The sequence below is a fragment of the Wickerhamomyces ciferrii genome, contig 00116 (assembly GCF_000313485.1).
Source record: "Wickerhamomyces ciferrii WGS project CAIF00000000 data, strain NRRL Y-1031 F-60-10, contig 00116, whole genome shotgun sequence".
Classification (NCBI taxonomy): domain Eukaryota; kingdom Fungi; phylum Ascomycota; class Saccharomycetes; order Phaffomycetales; family Wickerhamomycetaceae; genus Hansenula; species Hansenula ciferrii.
Window position 1 is genome coordinate 20,101 of NW_011887624.1, and position 17,208 is coordinate 37,308.

Sequence of the window (17,208 nt, forward strand, 5' to 3'; positions counted from 1 at the left end):
CAAAATTAGGAACAAAGTATTAGAAGAGATCATTATTTATGAGTTGTCTAGTTCAATCTTCATGCATGACCAGGAAGTCCATATAATAATCCCAAACCTTAGGCATATAAGAAACTTCTACTTCAACATGAGCTGTTATGCTGTTATACAATTATATAGATTCATGATCATTTGATAGAAAATGGATTGAAAAGCATTAAATTTACGCACCGTTGATGACAAATTATATTATCATTTTGCTGACTTATTTCTCATGAACATACTGACGCCGGAACATTTGGAAGCTGTCACTGCTTGTAAGTTGTGGAGCTGTGAGATCTTTTCAGATCCTACGCGAAAGTATTATTGCAACACCAAGCTTTGACACATTTGAAGTCTTGGATTTCTTGAATATTATTTAACAATTCAAGACAATTTGATACTTATCAACTTCTGATCATGACCATCTTCAAGCTCAAACCTTCTGATCACTAATATGACGGTTATCAATAGTTACATCGCTACATTGTTCACATGTTGATCATCCCATCTTTTTGAGACTACTATTACACAACTCGCCGCTTAAAATTCGTCATTATTGCATCCATTATATGATCGGTAAACAAACGTTGCAAATGATTTAATATTAACCAATCAGTTTATTACTTATACATCTCAAGGTATAGTGACTGTTACAGTCTGATGCCTGATGGTTTATTTATGGTGACCTGCTAACTAATACCCACTTATTGGATCGAATATCATGATGGCCTTTTAAAGCCACACATTTGAAGTTAACGGCTAAACAAACAATATGGTTAATTAGTTTGTATATTTGAAGTTGAGCTTAATTAATTGATGATCCAGTATAAAACAATCATGATTGGCACTTGAACTAAAGTGAGATCAGATAAGGGCGCTGTATCGTTAATGAATTAGATTTCGATCCCCAAATAGCTTATACAATGGGGATTTCAAATAGATTCTCAAGAAATAAAGATCAAGAATCCGTTTCAGATATCAGCAATAACAATGGGAGTTCTGATAATGACAAAATAGGCCTTGAAGGTCCTAGTAAACTTCAAGATGATGTTGATATTATTGATTTACAAGAAGCTTTATCATCAGATAATGAAGCAAATATTGAAGATTTACCAGATGATATAGCAGAATTACCAAAAATCGTTAGAGAAGCTGTTACATTTGAAGATGATCCTTCAACTCCAACGTTTACTTTCCGTTATGTGTTATTATCATTGATTTTCATCCCACCTGGTGCTTTCTTAGATACTATAAATTCTTATAGAACAACAAGTGCAGCTTATTCAGTGTTTTTCGTTCAAATTGCTTCACATTATTTAGGTAAATGGTTAGCAAAAGTCTTACCAAATTATGAAGTCAACTTATATTTTTTCAAATTTAATTTAAACCCAGGTCCTTGGTCAATAAAAGAAAATGTATTAGTTACGTTAACAGCGGCTAGTGGTGCAACGGGGAATCAAGGTACAACAGCTATATCAGTTGCAGATTTATATTATGGTGATAAGACAAATCCAGCAGTTGCATTGTTCTTCATGTGGTGTATAAATTTCACAGGTTATTCATTTGCAGCCATTGCAAGAAATTTCTTACTTTATGATCCAAAGTTCATTTGGCCTCAGGCATTAATGCAAACAAATTTATTCAATTCAATGAAAAGAGCGGATTCTAATATTAAAATTGGTTCTAAACAAATGAAAGTCTTTTTTGGAGCAATTATTGCAATGACTATTTGGCAATTTTTCCCTGAATTTATTTTCCCAATGACTTCATCATTAGCATTTTTATGTTGGGTTGCACCACGTAATGAAGTTGCAAATTTTATAGGTGGTGGACTTGGTGGTATGGGGTTCTTAAACATTTCATTAGATTGGTCAAATATTGGATCAAGTGTTATGTTGTCACCATATTGGACTATAGTTGTTCAATTTGTTGCATTTGTTCTAGGTGCTTGGATTTTGATACCTGCTGCTAAATGGGGGAATTTAACATCTTTTAAACATGGTTTAATGTCTAATAAATTATTTACTGCTGAAGGTGATCCATATCCAACTACTGAATTAATGATTAGAGAAGGCCATGATATTTTTTTCAATCAAACTGCTTATGAAGTTTATGGTCCTTTACATATGGGTGCTCAAAGAGCTTGGGGTATGTTTTTCGATTATGCTGCATACATTTCTGCAATTTCATGGATTTTGTTATTTGGATTAAAAGATGTTTCGCAAGCATGGTCCAAATTTAAAGAAAGATACACTCAGAAAACAACCTCAAGAAAAGAAAACAACTATAAAACTATTAGTGAAACATATTCAGATAGACTTAACAAAATTCAATCAGCATATCCTGATGTTCCATTATGGTGGTATCTTGTTTTATTTGGTATAACTTTTGTGGTTTTAATTACAATCTTTGCAACTGGTCATATGTTCATTCCATGGTATACATACCTTGTTGCCTTAGGATTTGGTGCAGTTATTGTTGTTCCATTAGGTTATCTTTATGCAATTTCTAATTTTCAATTAGCAATCGGTTCTTTCAATGAATTAATGTTTGGATTAATCATTCAAAGTAGATCAGGAGGAAAACATCCAGCTAGTGCAAGTTCATATGGTGCTATTGCAGGGGATGCATGGTATCGTGCACAATATATGTTACAAGATCAAAAAATTGGCCATTATATGCATATTAATCCTAGACATGTTTTCTGGTCACAGATTGTTGGTCAATTATTTGGTGTTCCTTTCAACTATTTAGCTTTAAGATGGGCTATTGATACTAAAAGAGATTATTTGGATGGTACTTTAACAGATCCTTTACACCAATGGACTGGTCAAAGTATTCAAAGTTATAATACTATGGCTGTTCAATATGTTCTCGTGGGCCCTTCAAAATTATTTTCATTATCATATAATAAAATCATTCCTTATGGATTCTTATTTGGAGCTTTAGCACCAGTGGTTATTTATGCGCTACATAGAGCGTTCCCAAAGGGTAAATTCAATTTATGGAATATAACAGTCTTCAGTTCGGCAATGTCTGGATTTTATGGTAATTTATCTACAGGTTATGTATCACAAATCATAGTTGGTACTATTTCAATGTTTTATTTCTTTAGATATAGACATAAATTATGGGCAAGATATAATTATTTATTAGCTGCTGCATTTGATACAGGGTTTAATTTATCAATATTGTTGATCTTTATATTCTTCAGTGCTGGGAAGCAGGTTACCATGCCTAACTGGTGGGGGAATAATGCAGATTCTGTTGAAAGATGTTTTGCACTATGAAAAATAGAAATATTTAAAATTTTGTATTTAGTGAAGCTAATGTAATTAATAATTATTGACCATGTTCAGTGCCTTCAAGTAGTTGTTAACCAAGATAAATAAGTGCGATCCAAGAAACAAGTAAGCCGCAGTCAAGCCCCGACTATAATATCTTGGTAAATTTAATGATATCGGGATTCAGTACGTTGATCTATCACTTGAAAATGCTGCTTAAAACTAATTAAGACCAGTGAATTTTAATTTACACTAGCCAATTTCCCTTCAAGTATATTCGTAGTTTCGCATTTATATGCCTATCTATCATGTACGTACTACATACATTAGACATTAGACCAGGCTGAACTTTACTGATGCTTTATAAGAAATTACAGAGCCCTCGAACATGGCTTAACTTCATATCTCATAATGAAATTGTATTTCAAGTTATTTGTCTTGGTGATTTTAGCTTTTGATTGCCATTAAAGGTTATCATTTACCAAGCAGCCCTTGAGCTAAGAGCTAAGAGCTAAGCCCATTAAAGGATTTCAATGTACCGGCACTCTTCCCATCACCAGCTCGATTCAAAGCATGGCCTCAAGACTTCGTGAATCGTGGTATTTTATAGTTGCAACAACAATTACTTCACCATCTTAGCCACTGATTAATAATTATTAACCTGGATGTAGTCTATTTCTGGTGTACTTTGTTCCGTATGTATGGCGATGACTTGATGAAGTTTCGAGAAATATGCTGCGCGTAATTGGTTTTCCTCGTGACACAATTACATAATCTCGGGCAATGCAATCACAATTAATTAGATACCGTATATAATGGAATAGATGGCCCTCTAGAAATTTTAAAGTTAGTAGCTTAACTTGTAATCAATCAGAATTCAAAATACAAGCACAATGGCTAAAACTACAATCATCATCTCAGATTTGACAAAACCAGATCTTTTAAAAGTGTCAGTCACTATAAAGCAATACTTGATAACATTTCAAAAACAACACAACATATCAGAGAATGAACTAGTGGAAAATTGGTCAGAATTACCTACTTTAAGTAGATTAGTTATCATATTTACAAAAGAAGAATACACACAAGAGATATATACACATTTGAAAACTTCATTACCAAGTAATAAAATCCATTTAAGTGAATCTCTTTTAAGAAGACATAAATCATTTGACTCACAACTTCATGCACCATCAAATCTTGAACAACAACAATCATTACTTTATGAAGAACCAAAACCAATGAGTACCGGTGTTGTAAAACTACAAGAGAATCAAGCACCAAGAACGTTGTTCAAACCAGATTTAACATTAGATACTAATCAAATAAATATTCAAGGCTCACTAGACCCATCATCAAGAGAAAGATCTCCAAGATCTCCAACTATAACATTAGAAGAATGTACAAAAACTACATCAATTTAGCTTTGAAATAGTTTTCCTTCATTAAAAGTGGATTTTTATACTATATGCATGCATTATATTTACAAGTAGTTTTCCTTATGTAGTTTATCTTTATAATTTTTGAACACTAATAGGGGTTAATTCAATATCTTTTGAAGCATCAACAGGAACAATTTGTCCATCATGTTGATAATGAGCTTTGAAGAATGCATAATGTAAAATTAAATCATCAATATTTCTCATTCTTGGATCATTTGCAAAATCTGGATCAATGAAAAAGAAAACTGGCATATCAACTTCTTCACCCGCTGCTAATCTTTGTTCTTCAAAGCAAAAACATTGAATTTTATTAAAATATGGCGATGCCTCACCTGGAGTAATACTATATGTTGCCATACCAACAATATCATGATCACCTGTATTTCTTGCTTTATAAAAAGCTAAAGCAGTTTCACCTGGAAGAACATTAACTTCACGTTGTTGAGGAACAAATTTCCAAGGTAAAATATCTGAAACTTCTGATGTAAAACTAACTCTGATTCGTTTCTCCATATCAACTGGAATTAATCTATCACTTGTAACTTTTGATTTATCTGTAACTGGACGACCACCAAACCCTGTTCTTGCACATAAAGTTCTATACAAAACAACAGCGGCATATGAAAGACCTAAAAATGCTATACCTAACGCAAGAGAATAATTTATAGCTGTGGCATCTTTATATGCTTTATCTTTGGCACGATGTAGTTCACGAAGCTGTGCGATTTCTTCACGGGTGAGGTGATCTAATGGTGATGGATCTGAAGTAGTTTTGGAATTCGGTATCTTTTGTTGATTTTTAATTTGATTTGAATTATGGAAAAAGCGAATTCTTGATATATTTGATGGTTTGATGACTGGTTTGAAAGTCAAGCGTGGTAATAATCCGTTCCGTATTAGAGATCTGGCGCCAAACATATTATGATATAAAGTTGCGAAGTGATCTTGGGATCTTTGAATGGTACTTATAGTGATTCGTTTAATCAATCAAAAGCTTCAATTTTCTTGAAATTTTTAAACAAAGATTCGAAGATTATGTCATCCATTCGGGTTTTGAAAGAACAGATTCAACGACATCTTATTTGTTAGACACAAATCAGTAAGTGGCTTATAATGAAGCTAGAATATCGACCTTAAAGTAAAATATTACACATCTTATCATTCAATATATCCAAACTATTCAATCTTATTGAAGTTGAACGAAATTGCAAATATTAACCATATTCCGACTCAGAAGCACGTGATTGTACATACAAATTTCCAAACCTCGGATCTCAACCACCCCAGATTTTTCATCGAAAATAAAACGGAAGACAAAAAACATAAACAAAATTTAAAACTTGAAGAGAACAATCAAACAATAACGGACGTGATTATAGTATAAAAGAAAATGTCATTGAATCAGGACAACACACCAGGGGAGATAGAGAAGAACCTTAAACAACAGAAAGTTGAGGATGTAGAGCCTCAACAACCAAAACAGAAGAAAAGAAGAAAGAAAGTTGTTATTGGTGAGTAATGCTTATGAAATATCCCGGAGAGAATTGGGTATACCATCTACTGGTATACACATCAACTAAAACATGAGAAATAGAGTTATTACTAACAATGATGATGTTTAGCTTGTGTTTATTGTCGTCGTTCACATATGATCTGTGATGATAGTGAGTATTAATTGATATGTTGCTAGATTGTCACTTCAGTTACTAATATTGTTATCCCTAGATCGTCCTTGTTCCCGATGTATAAAGAGAAATATTGGACATCTATGTCATGATGAACCAGTAAGTCAACGTCAACGTAAGAAGGTACAGGATCAAAGAGAGGGAAGTGTTGAACTCAAGACAGAATCTAGCTCGACGCCACCAATCCCAAGTCAGTCTATTGGTGGGAGCGTTAACGCTAGTGTCGGTGCTAGTGTTGGTGGATCTGACATTCAAGAAACACCTATTCCTTCAGCTCAACCAATTGAAACACCACAAACACAGCAGCAACCTTCAATACAGTCAGTACCACAACATCAACCTCAACAAGTCTACGTCTCAGGTCCAGGGAATCAAAGAAAAATTAATGAGAAACCTATTGATCCACTAAATCAAAATCCTTATAATCAACAACCATTCTTCTTTTCAGAACATGCTGGTTCTGAATTTAGTTCATTAAATGAATTTCTATCAATGCTTGATGATCCTGATCTAATAGGAGCAGGTGCAAGTGCTAATAACGAATTCAATTTAAGCAATAACAATAATAATTTAGGGACTAATTCATTATTCAACAACACACCAAATAATTTATCAGCATCACATTCATTAACTAATCTTTCATTAACAAACTTATCAATGTTGAATACCCCTATCTTAGGGCCAACTTCAAATCAAATCGTTAGTGGTACAGGATCTGGTGGATCATCACAATATCCTATTGCATTATATCAGCATTCTTCAGCTGCATCAAATCATCAACAAGTTTCAGATTCTGCAAGAGATAAATTCTTTTTAACCGCTGCAGATCCATCAACTGAGATCTCACCAGAAGAAAGATTGAAACAAGTTATCAATGCCAAATTGGAAGCTGGATTATTACAGCCTTATAATTATGCCAAAGGATATGCAAGATTACAAGGATATATGGATAATTATATGAATCAATCATCTAAGCAAAGAATTCTCAAGCCATTATCTATTTTCAGACCAGCGTTTAGAGCAATTGCAAGAACTTTGAAAGATGTTGATTTAATTCTTGTGGAGGAAAATTTTGAAAGAATGTTACTGGATTATGATCGTGTTTTTACATCAATGGCAATTCCAGCATGTTTATGGAGACGTACAGGAGAAATATACCGTGGTAATAAAGAATTTGCAAGTCTTGTTGAAGTTAATGCTGATGATTTAAGAGATGGGAAATTAGCCATATATGAATTGATGAGTGAAGAATCTGCAGTTAATTTTTGGGAAAAATATGGTGCTATTGCTTTTGATAAAGGTCAAAAAGCTGTTTTGACAAGTTGTAATTTAAGAACTAGAGACGGGAGAAGAAGAAAAACTTGTTGTTTTAGTTTCACTATTCGAAGAGATAGATATAATATTCCTTCATGTATCGTGGGGAATTTCATACCAATAAGTCCTTGAACTGTTTTACTACTTATTTATATTCCATATGTATTGCTATAATTAATTATATTTTTATTTCATCAAAAGTTTCATTATGTTTTAATATATATTCATTAATTATTTATCATTTGTTGTAGTTCTCCACAAAAGTTTCGAAATCTTCTATATTACTTATAGATTGATTTGTTTCCAACTTCTTTTCAATATCTGTCTTACCAATATTCCCCTGGTTAACATGACCATTTGGTCCAATGTTCCAAACAGTGTTCACACCTAAATCTTTAATTGCATTTTCAATTGAATCTTTGAATTGAACAGGGTTTATGAAATCATCAATGAATTTATCTAGGGCTTCACCATGGGTATAACTAACTTGGCCATCAAAGTTCGAAATTATAGGTAATTGTAAACGAGATTCCCGATCTATATTAAATTTTTCATTAATTATACCCCGGAATTTATCTTTTGAACTTTGTAATAATGGATTATGGAATGGTGTAGTAACAGATAATGGGAATACCCTTAATCTTCTTTTGATATTTGAACGTTCTTTCACAAAGTTTACAACTTGTTCTAATTCAGATTTGATACCTGATATAACAATTTGTTGAGTACTATTTATATTAGCCACGGCAACTGAACTTGTTTCTTTCAAGGCATGTGTTAATAACACTTCCACATCTTCATAATTCATAGCTGGGAACACTAGGGCAGTCATGCCGTATTGATTTTTTGAATGAGCTAGAGCTTCTTCCATCAATACCCCACGCTGACGAACTAACCACAGGATTTGATCTTGATTATGTTGAAAGACATTGTTTATACATAATGAAGTATATTCACCAAGAGAGTGGCCCATCGTATAATCGGAATCTTTGATTAAATCAATTCCATGATGTTTCTTAAGGATTTCCAACGTTAATAACGATAATGAAACTATTGAAGGTTGAGTATTTGAAGTTGATAAATAAAAATCATCAGATGGCGATTGAACGTTTTGAACAAAACTTGATGATATTTGCTTTTTCAAAGACTTGAAGTAGGATTCCAAATCATATTTTTGACTCAATTCTTGAACAAATGTCTTTTCCACAGGTTGACCTTGACCTTCACAGAAAGTTAGTACTTATAATAATAAATAAAACCCTATAACAATCATAAGCTTACCAGGGAAAGTCAGCAATTTCTTTCCACGCACCACTGTGCTCGTTGAAAACAATCTTTTGAACATCATGATCTTAGCTCGAAACACTTCAACAATCAGCTTCTAGTCACACTACTGGGTGTAATTGATAACTCTCCTATTGATCTGATAAGTATAATTGATGCGGTGAAAAATGTACAGATTAGGATATCACCTTTAACGGGAAGAGTCGGTGGAGGTCGCGTAAGTTATTGGGCCTGGAAGAATGCTTCCGTTGACGATTAGACACAGTTTCCACCTTGAACTTTTGGGTAAATGAGTCCAGAGTTGAACTGGTTTGTAGAGATTGATCTACTAATCAACTAGATCTTTTAACCGGTGTCGATAACCCATCGTGTTTTCAGTTATCGACAAGTTTACCTCTCTGGCTCTTTACCTCAGCAGCTGATTTTCCACATTTTTTCATTGGAGAAAGTTTTTCTCGAAATTACATGCGAATTGATAAATTCATAAAACGAAACAACTTCCCACTTTTGACACTTCAAACCAACGTCATTTATCATCAAGAGACCATATTTAACTATTCAATCAGAATTGCACAATGTCCACAGACACTAGACGTGAGTGTTATCCAGATCCTGGGGTTGAGTTGAGCCACTCTGCTAAAGCCATTGTCATCTACCTGCTCGACCGTTGACGTTTTTTTGTATTACTCACAGATCGGGTCTTATCTAGTGTGGGTAAGAAATCAAACAATTTGATTCTATTCCAACTGGATATCAAGGGAAATGATAATGGTATTAACTATGGCAAATAGTTATAACAAGAACAGTGATACTAACAAAATGAATTAGCTCTCCCTTTCCTTTATCAATTCTTATCTGGTGCCGTCGCCGGTGTCAGTGAAATCCTTGTGATGTATCCATTAGATGTCGTGAAGACTCGTATCCAATTACAAGTTGGTTCAGGTGCAACTGCTGAATATACAGGTGTTATTGATTGTTTAACCAAAATTGTTAAAAAAGAAGGTCCTTCAAGATTATATAAAGGTATTAGTGCTCCAATTTTAATGGAAGCTCCAAAGAGAGCTACAAAATTTGCTGCAAATGATGAATTTTCAAAATTTTATAAAAAATTCTTTGGTGTACAACAATTAAATCAACCTTTATCAATCTTAAGTGGTGCTAGTGCTGGTGCCGTGGAATCATTTGTTGTTGTTCCTTTTGAATTGATTAAAATTAGAGTCCAAGATGTTTCATCAAAATATAATTCTGCTGCAGATGCTTTTTTCAAAACCATTAAACATGAAGGTCCATTAGCTTTGTATAATGGTCTTGAAGCTACATTATGGAGACATATTGTCTGGAATGCAGGTTATTTCGGTATCATTCATCAAATTAGAACTTTATTACCTGAAGCTAAATCTTCAACTCAAAAAACTATAAATGATTTAGCCGCTGGTGCTATTGGTGGTACATTTGGTACAATTTTCAATACTCCATTTGATGTTGTTAAATCTCGTATCCAAAACACTGTTAATGTTCCAGGTGTTGTTAGAAAATATAACTGGACTTTACCAAGTTTAGCTTTGATTTACAAAGAAGAAGGTTTCAGTGCATTATATAAAGGTTTCTTACCAAAAGTTTTGAGATTAGGTCCAGGTGGTGGTATTTTATTAGTTGTTTTCACTGCAACTATGGATTTCTTTAGATCCATCCATTATAAAGATTAGATTTGAAAACATTATGATCTGATCATCAAACTAAACATTCTGTTGAACGGGTATTATTTATATTTGAATAGACTAATTGTGAATAAGGTACACACAGTTGTAGTATTAATTTGTATAACTAAATGCGGTAGAAAGAAAATATCTTGTATATACAATCAATGAATTTTAAATTTTAATATTATTTTATTCTATTCAATAAATTCTATACAAAATAAGCTGTATGATCTACCAGCCCTTGCTAATCTCAACACGATCCACCTGCAAGAGTAGTCGCGACACTAGAAGAACAAAAGAGCATTAAGATGATCAACAGGAACCGGCGTAGGCCCCAAACTTGCTCTCTCCAAGGACTTGACGCTTGTTAAATCGTAGGGATAAAAGAACATAACAAGCAACACGGATATAGTCCTGGTTGTCCGCACTAAAGAAAAGGAAAAAAAATGGTAGAAAGATGAAAGAAATTTGTAAAGTTGAAATTTTTTTTATAGTCACCTGGAAAAATGCGCGAACTTTACCCGGTGGTGATGTTTGTATTTCTGGGGCGGTAATTTAATATTTGAGCTTTTTTATAGGGCATTGTGAGATATAAAATTGGAAATATCTTATGGTTGAAGAACCAGTTGATCAAGGGAGTTTCGTTTAGGTTAGCATATCAGGACTATATTTAGAATGAGTCTTCATAAGATCCAAGTCATTGTACGGTTTAGTGATAATACAATAAAAGATGCTAAATTACCACTTATAAAATTAACTGAATTATCTAACCGTTGGTTGAAACAATCTGTTCGTCAACAAAATCCATCATTATCAAATAAGAGACTTAGGTTTATCCATTCGGGGAAAGTGCTGACAGATTCAACAAATTTCATTGATGAATTTTTACAATTACAAAGATTTAGTAAATCATCATTAGGTTCAGAATCAAATGAACAACATGAACTAGATCGAGTCTTCATTATACATTGTTTAATCGGTGACACGCTCTCTGTAGATGAACTGAAAAGAGAGTCAGAACTTGATAACCAAGTTCAAGAACAAAGTACAACACCTGCCCCAATTGGATTTGATAGATTAGCAAACGCAGGATTTTCACAAGAAGATATTCAAAACTTACGTCAACAGTTTAGATCTTTATACGGTGATCTACCTGAACCAAATGGTGAAAATACAGATGGCTCACAAGGGCGTGATATTAGACAATTAGAAGAAAGGTGGATTGATAGTTCTGTGAATGAAATGGATGAATTTAATACTGGGAATGCAGGTAGTAGATTAGGTGGGAATGAAGATTTATTAATTGGGATTTTAATTGGTTGTTTATTAGGTGTATTGAGTTTATTTTTGTTGAAAGAAGAGCAATTATTTAGTAAAAGACAAAGAATGGCTGTTATTGCTGGATTTATTGTTAATTTTTCATTCGCACTAGTTAGACAATGGGCATAGGTATGAATCTACAATATAATAAAACTTAATGACAATTTAATTTCTTCTATATATACGACGTTTAATTCAATTTCAATGACATAACTTATTCTAATTTTAGCTCATCTTTATGTAGATAATTTTCTAAATTTTTGAAAACATAACCTAAAGCATGTTCAACAGGTTTATCAAATAGATAAGGTAAAGCAGGAACAATACTTAACCCTAACCCAATAGGACCCCAAGTTCTCAATACAGCATTTTTAATATTTTTATTTGCATAATTTGTTGCATATTTAACAGCACTATGAATAGTAAAAGCTGGTAACCCCATACTAGCAATACTTTGAAATAAACCTCTTTCAAGACCAACTAATCTCCAATCAGGTAATTTATTTAATTCAGCTAACTGTTGTGCAGTGAAATCACCCTTTTCAGGAATTTTATCAGTTTCCCAAGGTTTTAAACCTGGTATATAACGACCTTCTTTTCTTAATTTTGCCTTCCATGCTTCATAAGAAACATCACCTAAGATATAAGCCCATGAAATACCATAACATGCCTTTACAGCAATTGGTGGAACAGCTGGACGGAATGATTCACCAATATCTGAAGTATAAGCAACATAACGATGTGATGCTAAAAATATAGTTCTTAAACGGTTAGCATAAGCTGCATAACGAACATTTGAATCAACTGAATCTGAATCATCTAAAATACCAGGTTTTGTTGATTCTGCAATTTCTTTTAGTTGTGTTGATGTTGAATCCTTTGACATTGTGTTTTCTTGATTAAGTAAATTGAATTTTTTAGGCTAGCTGTTAGCTATAAATGTTGTTTCAGTTGGCTAAGTTGATGATACTGATCGCAATTTATGAAATTTCGGAGGATCTGATGCTGGTTTTTATCCTCGGCCGAGACTTTTTTGGTATATAAACTATCGAGGAATGTTTTACAATTTTAAACTGTTTAATACCGAAGAAACCGAGTTTGATTTTTGAAAAACATGATAAAACGAGGTTCAAATAGAACTGTAATACAAACTAATTAAAGACAAGGTATCTTCACATATCTTGAACGAAGGGCTTTAAAGCTTCTCAAATGAGGGATTGTGTGCTTCATATGATGTATCCACTACAACTTTGATCTATGCTCTATTATACATTTTATTGTTTTGTACTATTTTAAAATTTTGAATCATGGCTTTTATTCTATTATGAAAAGTTAATATGATAACTTAACGACGGATTAATAAATAGATGTTTTCTTGTTTCAAATTTGATAAATGACGATAACCACCCTCTAGACATAATAATAAACCACCAAATGAGATATAAACAGACCTATAAGTTGAAAAAGTTAGTATAATCGAAATGATAAACATAATATTTTGGGAGGTTTTAACTTACATTTTATCATCTGAACCTTCTTCAAATTTATAAACAGTACCATACATAACATAATCATAATCATCAGCTAATGATTTTTCACCAGCTTTTGGAGCTCTCCATGAACCAGTAGTATCTTTGTTTTTGTCATCTAATGCTAATGAAGAAGCTAATGTGATTGTTAATGCTTCACCTGATGTAACTGGGAATAAATCTGAATTTATATCTAAAGTAATTTTAATATCTGATGAAGTTGAAGAAGTACCATTTATACGTGATACTTTGTTGTATCTTGCGGCATCGACATCCGTTATGTTGAAAATATCATCAAATAATGTGTTGGACATGGTGAATAAATTTGTTGATTTATATCTAGTGTAGGTTTCCAATTAAATCTTTCAATTGACACCATATAGTTTTTCATTATGGTATATTAATTTTTTCTTGATTATGAAAAACTAAAAATTCGCGAATATTTACCCGGAACAACAGTGCAACAATTATATTCGCGGGTTAATTAATTATACTAGTTGGCGGCTAATTCAAATTTAAAACAAATATATAAAGAGAAAAAAGAATGAATTTTTTAATTTTTGATTACTTTTCTACTTTAATTGTTGTTTTGTTTCATTTGTTATTTGTTCATAAGTTCACAATTTGATTTCTTCATGGCATACGTCCATAAGTCAATTGAAAATATTTTGCAATTGAAATTCGAAGCGTTTGAAAGTTGAAAATTATATTATTGCTTGCCGGCACATTCATTTAATAGGACCTTTGACTTTTAATTGATTGTATACGACTCTATTATATCAGAGGAAGTATATAAAATCAATGATCAAACGTCCACTGTTAATACAAAAACAATATCAATCAGAGAAGTATAGCTAGAATCGAGATATTATGTTCATATTGATGATATCAAATGGTATTGGTCAAGTAATATCTGATTCTTTATCGTTCATGAATTGATGTTTTGAGTTTTTCTTCTAGATATGTAGCATGCCATAGCGCCATATATACTACTAATAGTGTACATCAATTAAATTGGATCGGAGTGAATAGATTAAACCAGATCTAAGTCTACGATTATGGATATTTGAGGGAATGAAAAAAACAGAGCTATATTATTGTCATCAATACCTGATACTATCTTTAAAATATCTAAAATATTAATGACAATAAGTTCAAGCATGTATTTAGATTTGTGCTTAGTTAGTGAGTTAAACCACAATACCACAGACTATTTCTTGTTGTATAATAGATTGACGTAGGTATCACATAGACTAAGCTTTATACAGGGATTTGTAGACGATCTCTATTTTATATTCCAAAGCTTTAGGAAAAATTAGTGATCAAAAAAATTATGTTAAAAAATGTGATATTTGCCCAAGGTGAAACCAAAGTTTAAACTATTAGCTTTTAAGACGATGACACCCATCTAATTAAAAAAAAACAAAACCAGCATTGGAAGAGAAATTTAGTTGTACAGCACCGGTTCATCACGTACCGTATCTTCAATATCAAAAGTCAATATCATATTTGATTTGAAATATCCGAATCCTGATATTCAATATTCCCGCGAATAGAAAATTAATTGATTTCTATGAGATTCTATAGACCCAATACCTCAAATATATAAACAGGTCAATAATAACAATAGAAGTTCATATGATCAAATGTTCAGTGGACCAGAGCAAAGAAAAGTCATCATTAAGAACAATAGCAAAATAGGATTATATCCAAGATCATTTTGAAGTATCACCCTGTTAGAAGCTTCAATTTAAAACTAATAGCATATTTATACATGTTCAACAATATCAACAACTTCTATAAAGATCACAAAACATTATAGCTGCTTTATACAGAAACTTAATCTGTATTGCTATAACATTGGGTGTCAAAGGGTATTCAAGCTCAGTGGTATTGAATTTTTTTCTATATCCAGATTGGTAACAAGAAGAATGAAAATATATGACAATATGACAAACTTTTTATGATTATCAAAACATGGTGCTGTTGATATTAAAAAGAGCTGATAATGATTCAATAGATGATATTATATTGGTGGAAAGATGTTACATAGCTTGAAAATAATTGTTGGTGCTGCTGAAGTTGATGTTATGGTTTCGTACTTGATGATTCCCAATAAAATTCAAAACCTGTCCTTGTTGTGATTTCCAAAATCTGTGTTACATGTGTTTTTTATGATGTGAGTAATCTTCATGAATCTATAATTAAGTGGTAGTTTCGGTTATTAATCATGGTATTTGCTGATTATGAATGGTGTTAATTTTAAAAGCTGATAATGGTTCAACTGCTATGATTCCTGACTACCAATGTTAGTTTAGCATCATATTCTTTCCTCGTGCTACCCATGGATGACTTGTTACAAATCTGCAAAACTCAAACATCACTTGAAGTTTATTCAAGATTTTGAACTCAAGTTTACCGTGAACTCACACTATCCAGCATCTATCTCAATGAATACTTGATTGATAAAGACCAAATTCAAAGCATAACTAAACCTATGAATTCCTCACCAACTAAAAAGCATTTATAATAAAGCATCACCATCACCAGGTTTGGACCTATTAGCTTACCATGATGTTTTGACCGATGCTGATGATTATTTCAATGGTCAAATGAAGGAAATGCCAAATTATTTTGTGATATTTTTGATAATTTACCTGGAAATTGATAGAAAATAATGGAAATCTTTATTTCATGACCATTTGCCACTTTATTCCGAGTCCTCCATGAAATGAAAGTGTTAACATTTATTTATTTTCAATGGACCCAAGGTTATATTGGGTGAAAGGTATTGAACAACTCGTGGTGTATCACACCAGTTTTCCAGCAAGCTATTGATTGTTTTGTACCCTTTTAAGGTTCATATGTTAATATTTCAAGTTGTTAAGATGACTTGATATCCTTAGATCTTATGTCCAAGAACAAACACACGCGGTGATTTCTGCTCATAAACATTAGTTTATCATCCAGACTTTGTTCATAACGTTAAGAAGTTGTCATTATTAAAGTTCAGATGCTTGAAGTTCTGCAGTTTAACTAACCTAGCATCTTATCGACAAGTTCTAAGACAAATTCTAAGGATGTTTGAGTATAATTTAAAAGAAGATTAAAGAAAGACCATAAAAGGAAAATATGGAATCGGTGACTTGTGTTTTTCGATCTCGAAATGCGTGTTCATAGCTTTGGGATATAAGGCAGAAGTTAGATGGGAATTGGAAAAGTTTTTCTGTAATCGGCACCATGAACCTTTTTAGAAAATTGCAGCATTTCTAAAACATTTTATTAATAATAACTTTGGGTACTCATATAAATTTTTGATGGATAGTTCATAAGCCATGCTTAGAAGATTTACATTCATTTCTAGATGCATTTGATGTTATTCTCTGATATTCTTTAATATTCCAAACTTTTGATATTACATATAACCGGAAGGGAATTACTCATATGCAAGGTATATTATCTTCAAAGCAACTGTTGGAAGACTGATAGATTCCTCATAGAGCATTTGAGCTTTTGTTAAGAAGTCAGTTCGAAACACTAGAAATGTGTCTTTTATACTAGTGGCGTTGAGAATAGGTATTTACCTGTTTTTTTTTCAGGGCTATATGATTGGATGTTGAAGTTTATTC

At 32.5% G+C, this 17,208-nt stretch overlaps 9 protein-coding genes across 9 annotated transcripts; 5 read left to right on the top strand and 4 right to left on the bottom strand.

Annotated features, from left to right (window-relative positions):
• Window positions 1-944: 944 nt before the first annotated feature.
• Window positions 945-3,311, top strand: BN7_3801 (OPT family oligopeptide transporter; the record flags this gene model as incomplete). The annotated part of the gene is made up of 1 exon (XM_011275574.1): window positions 945-3,311. The coding sequence occupies one exon, from the start codon at window positions 945-947 to the stop codon at window positions 3,309-3,311; it is 2,367 nt and encodes a 788-aa protein (XP_011273876.1).
• An 887-nt stretch (window positions 3,312-4,198) lies between these two features.
• BN7_3802 (uncharacterized protein) lies at window positions 4,199-4,729 on the top strand (the record flags this gene model as incomplete). The annotated part of the gene is made up of 1 exon (XM_011275575.1): window positions 4,199-4,729. One exon carries the CDS (start codon window positions 4,199-4,201, stop codon window positions 4,727-4,729), a length of 531 nt encoding a protein of 176 aa, XP_011273877.1.
• Window positions 4,730-4,819: 90 nt separating this feature from the next.
• COX11 (Cox11p) lies at window positions 4,820-5,665 on the bottom strand (the record flags this gene model as incomplete). Its single annotated transcript, XM_011275576.1, has 1 exon — window positions 4,820-5,665. One exon carries the CDS (start codon window positions 5,663-5,665, stop codon window positions 4,820-4,822), a length of 846 nt encoding a protein of 281 aa, XP_011273878.1.
• Window positions 5,666-6,137: 472 nt separating this feature from the next.
• RDS2 (gluconeogenesis transcription factor RDS2) lies at window positions 6,138-7,878 on the top strand (the record flags this gene model as incomplete). Its single annotated transcript, XM_011275577.1, has 2 exons — window positions 6,138-6,262; window positions 6,501-7,878. 2 exons carry the CDS (start codon window positions 6,138-6,140, stop codon window positions 7,876-7,878), a joined length of 1,503 nt encoding a protein of 500 aa, XP_011273879.1.
• Window positions 7,879-7,984: 106 nt separating this feature from the next.
• Window positions 7,985-9,094, bottom strand: MCT1 ([acyl-carrier-protein] S-malonyltransferase; the record flags this gene model as incomplete). Its single annotated transcript, XM_011275578.1, has 2 exons — window positions 7,985-8,967; window positions 9,028-9,094. 2 exons carry the CDS (start codon window positions 9,092-9,094, stop codon window positions 7,985-7,987), a joined length of 1,050 nt encoding a protein of 349 aa, XP_011273880.1.
• Window positions 9,095-9,920: 826 nt separating this feature from the next.
• Window positions 9,921-10,736, top strand: ODC1 (mitochondrial 2-oxodicarboxylate carrier; the record flags this gene model as incomplete). The annotated part of the gene is made up of 1 exon (XM_011275579.1): window positions 9,921-10,736. The coding sequence occupies one exon, from the start codon at window positions 9,921-9,923 to the stop codon at window positions 10,734-10,736; it is 816 nt and encodes a 271-aa protein (XP_011273881.1).
• Window positions 10,737-11,405: 669 nt separating this feature from the next.
• On the top strand, window positions 11,406-12,179 carry DSC3 (Dsc3p; the record flags this gene model as incomplete). The annotated part of the gene is made up of 1 exon (XM_011275580.1): window positions 11,406-12,179. The coding sequence occupies one exon, from the start codon at window positions 11,406-11,408 to the stop codon at window positions 12,177-12,179; it is 774 nt and encodes a 257-aa protein (XP_011273882.1).
• An 85-nt stretch (window positions 12,180-12,264) lies between these two features.
• On the bottom strand, window positions 12,265-12,936 carry BN7_3808 (mitochondrial fission process 1 family protein; the record flags this gene model as incomplete). Its single annotated transcript, XM_011275581.1, has 1 exon — window positions 12,265-12,936. The coding sequence occupies one exon, from the start codon at window positions 12,934-12,936 to the stop codon at window positions 12,265-12,267; it is 672 nt and encodes a 223-aa protein (XP_011273883.1).
• Window positions 12,937-13,563: 627 nt separating this feature from the next.
• RPB8 (DNA-directed RNA polymerase core subunit RPB8) lies at window positions 13,564-13,893 on the bottom strand (the record flags this gene model as incomplete). The annotated part of the gene is made up of 1 exon (XM_011275582.1): window positions 13,564-13,893. One exon carries the CDS (start codon window positions 13,891-13,893, stop codon window positions 13,564-13,566), a length of 330 nt encoding a protein of 109 aa, XP_011273884.1.
• Window positions 13,894-17,208: the final 3,315 nt, after the last annotated feature.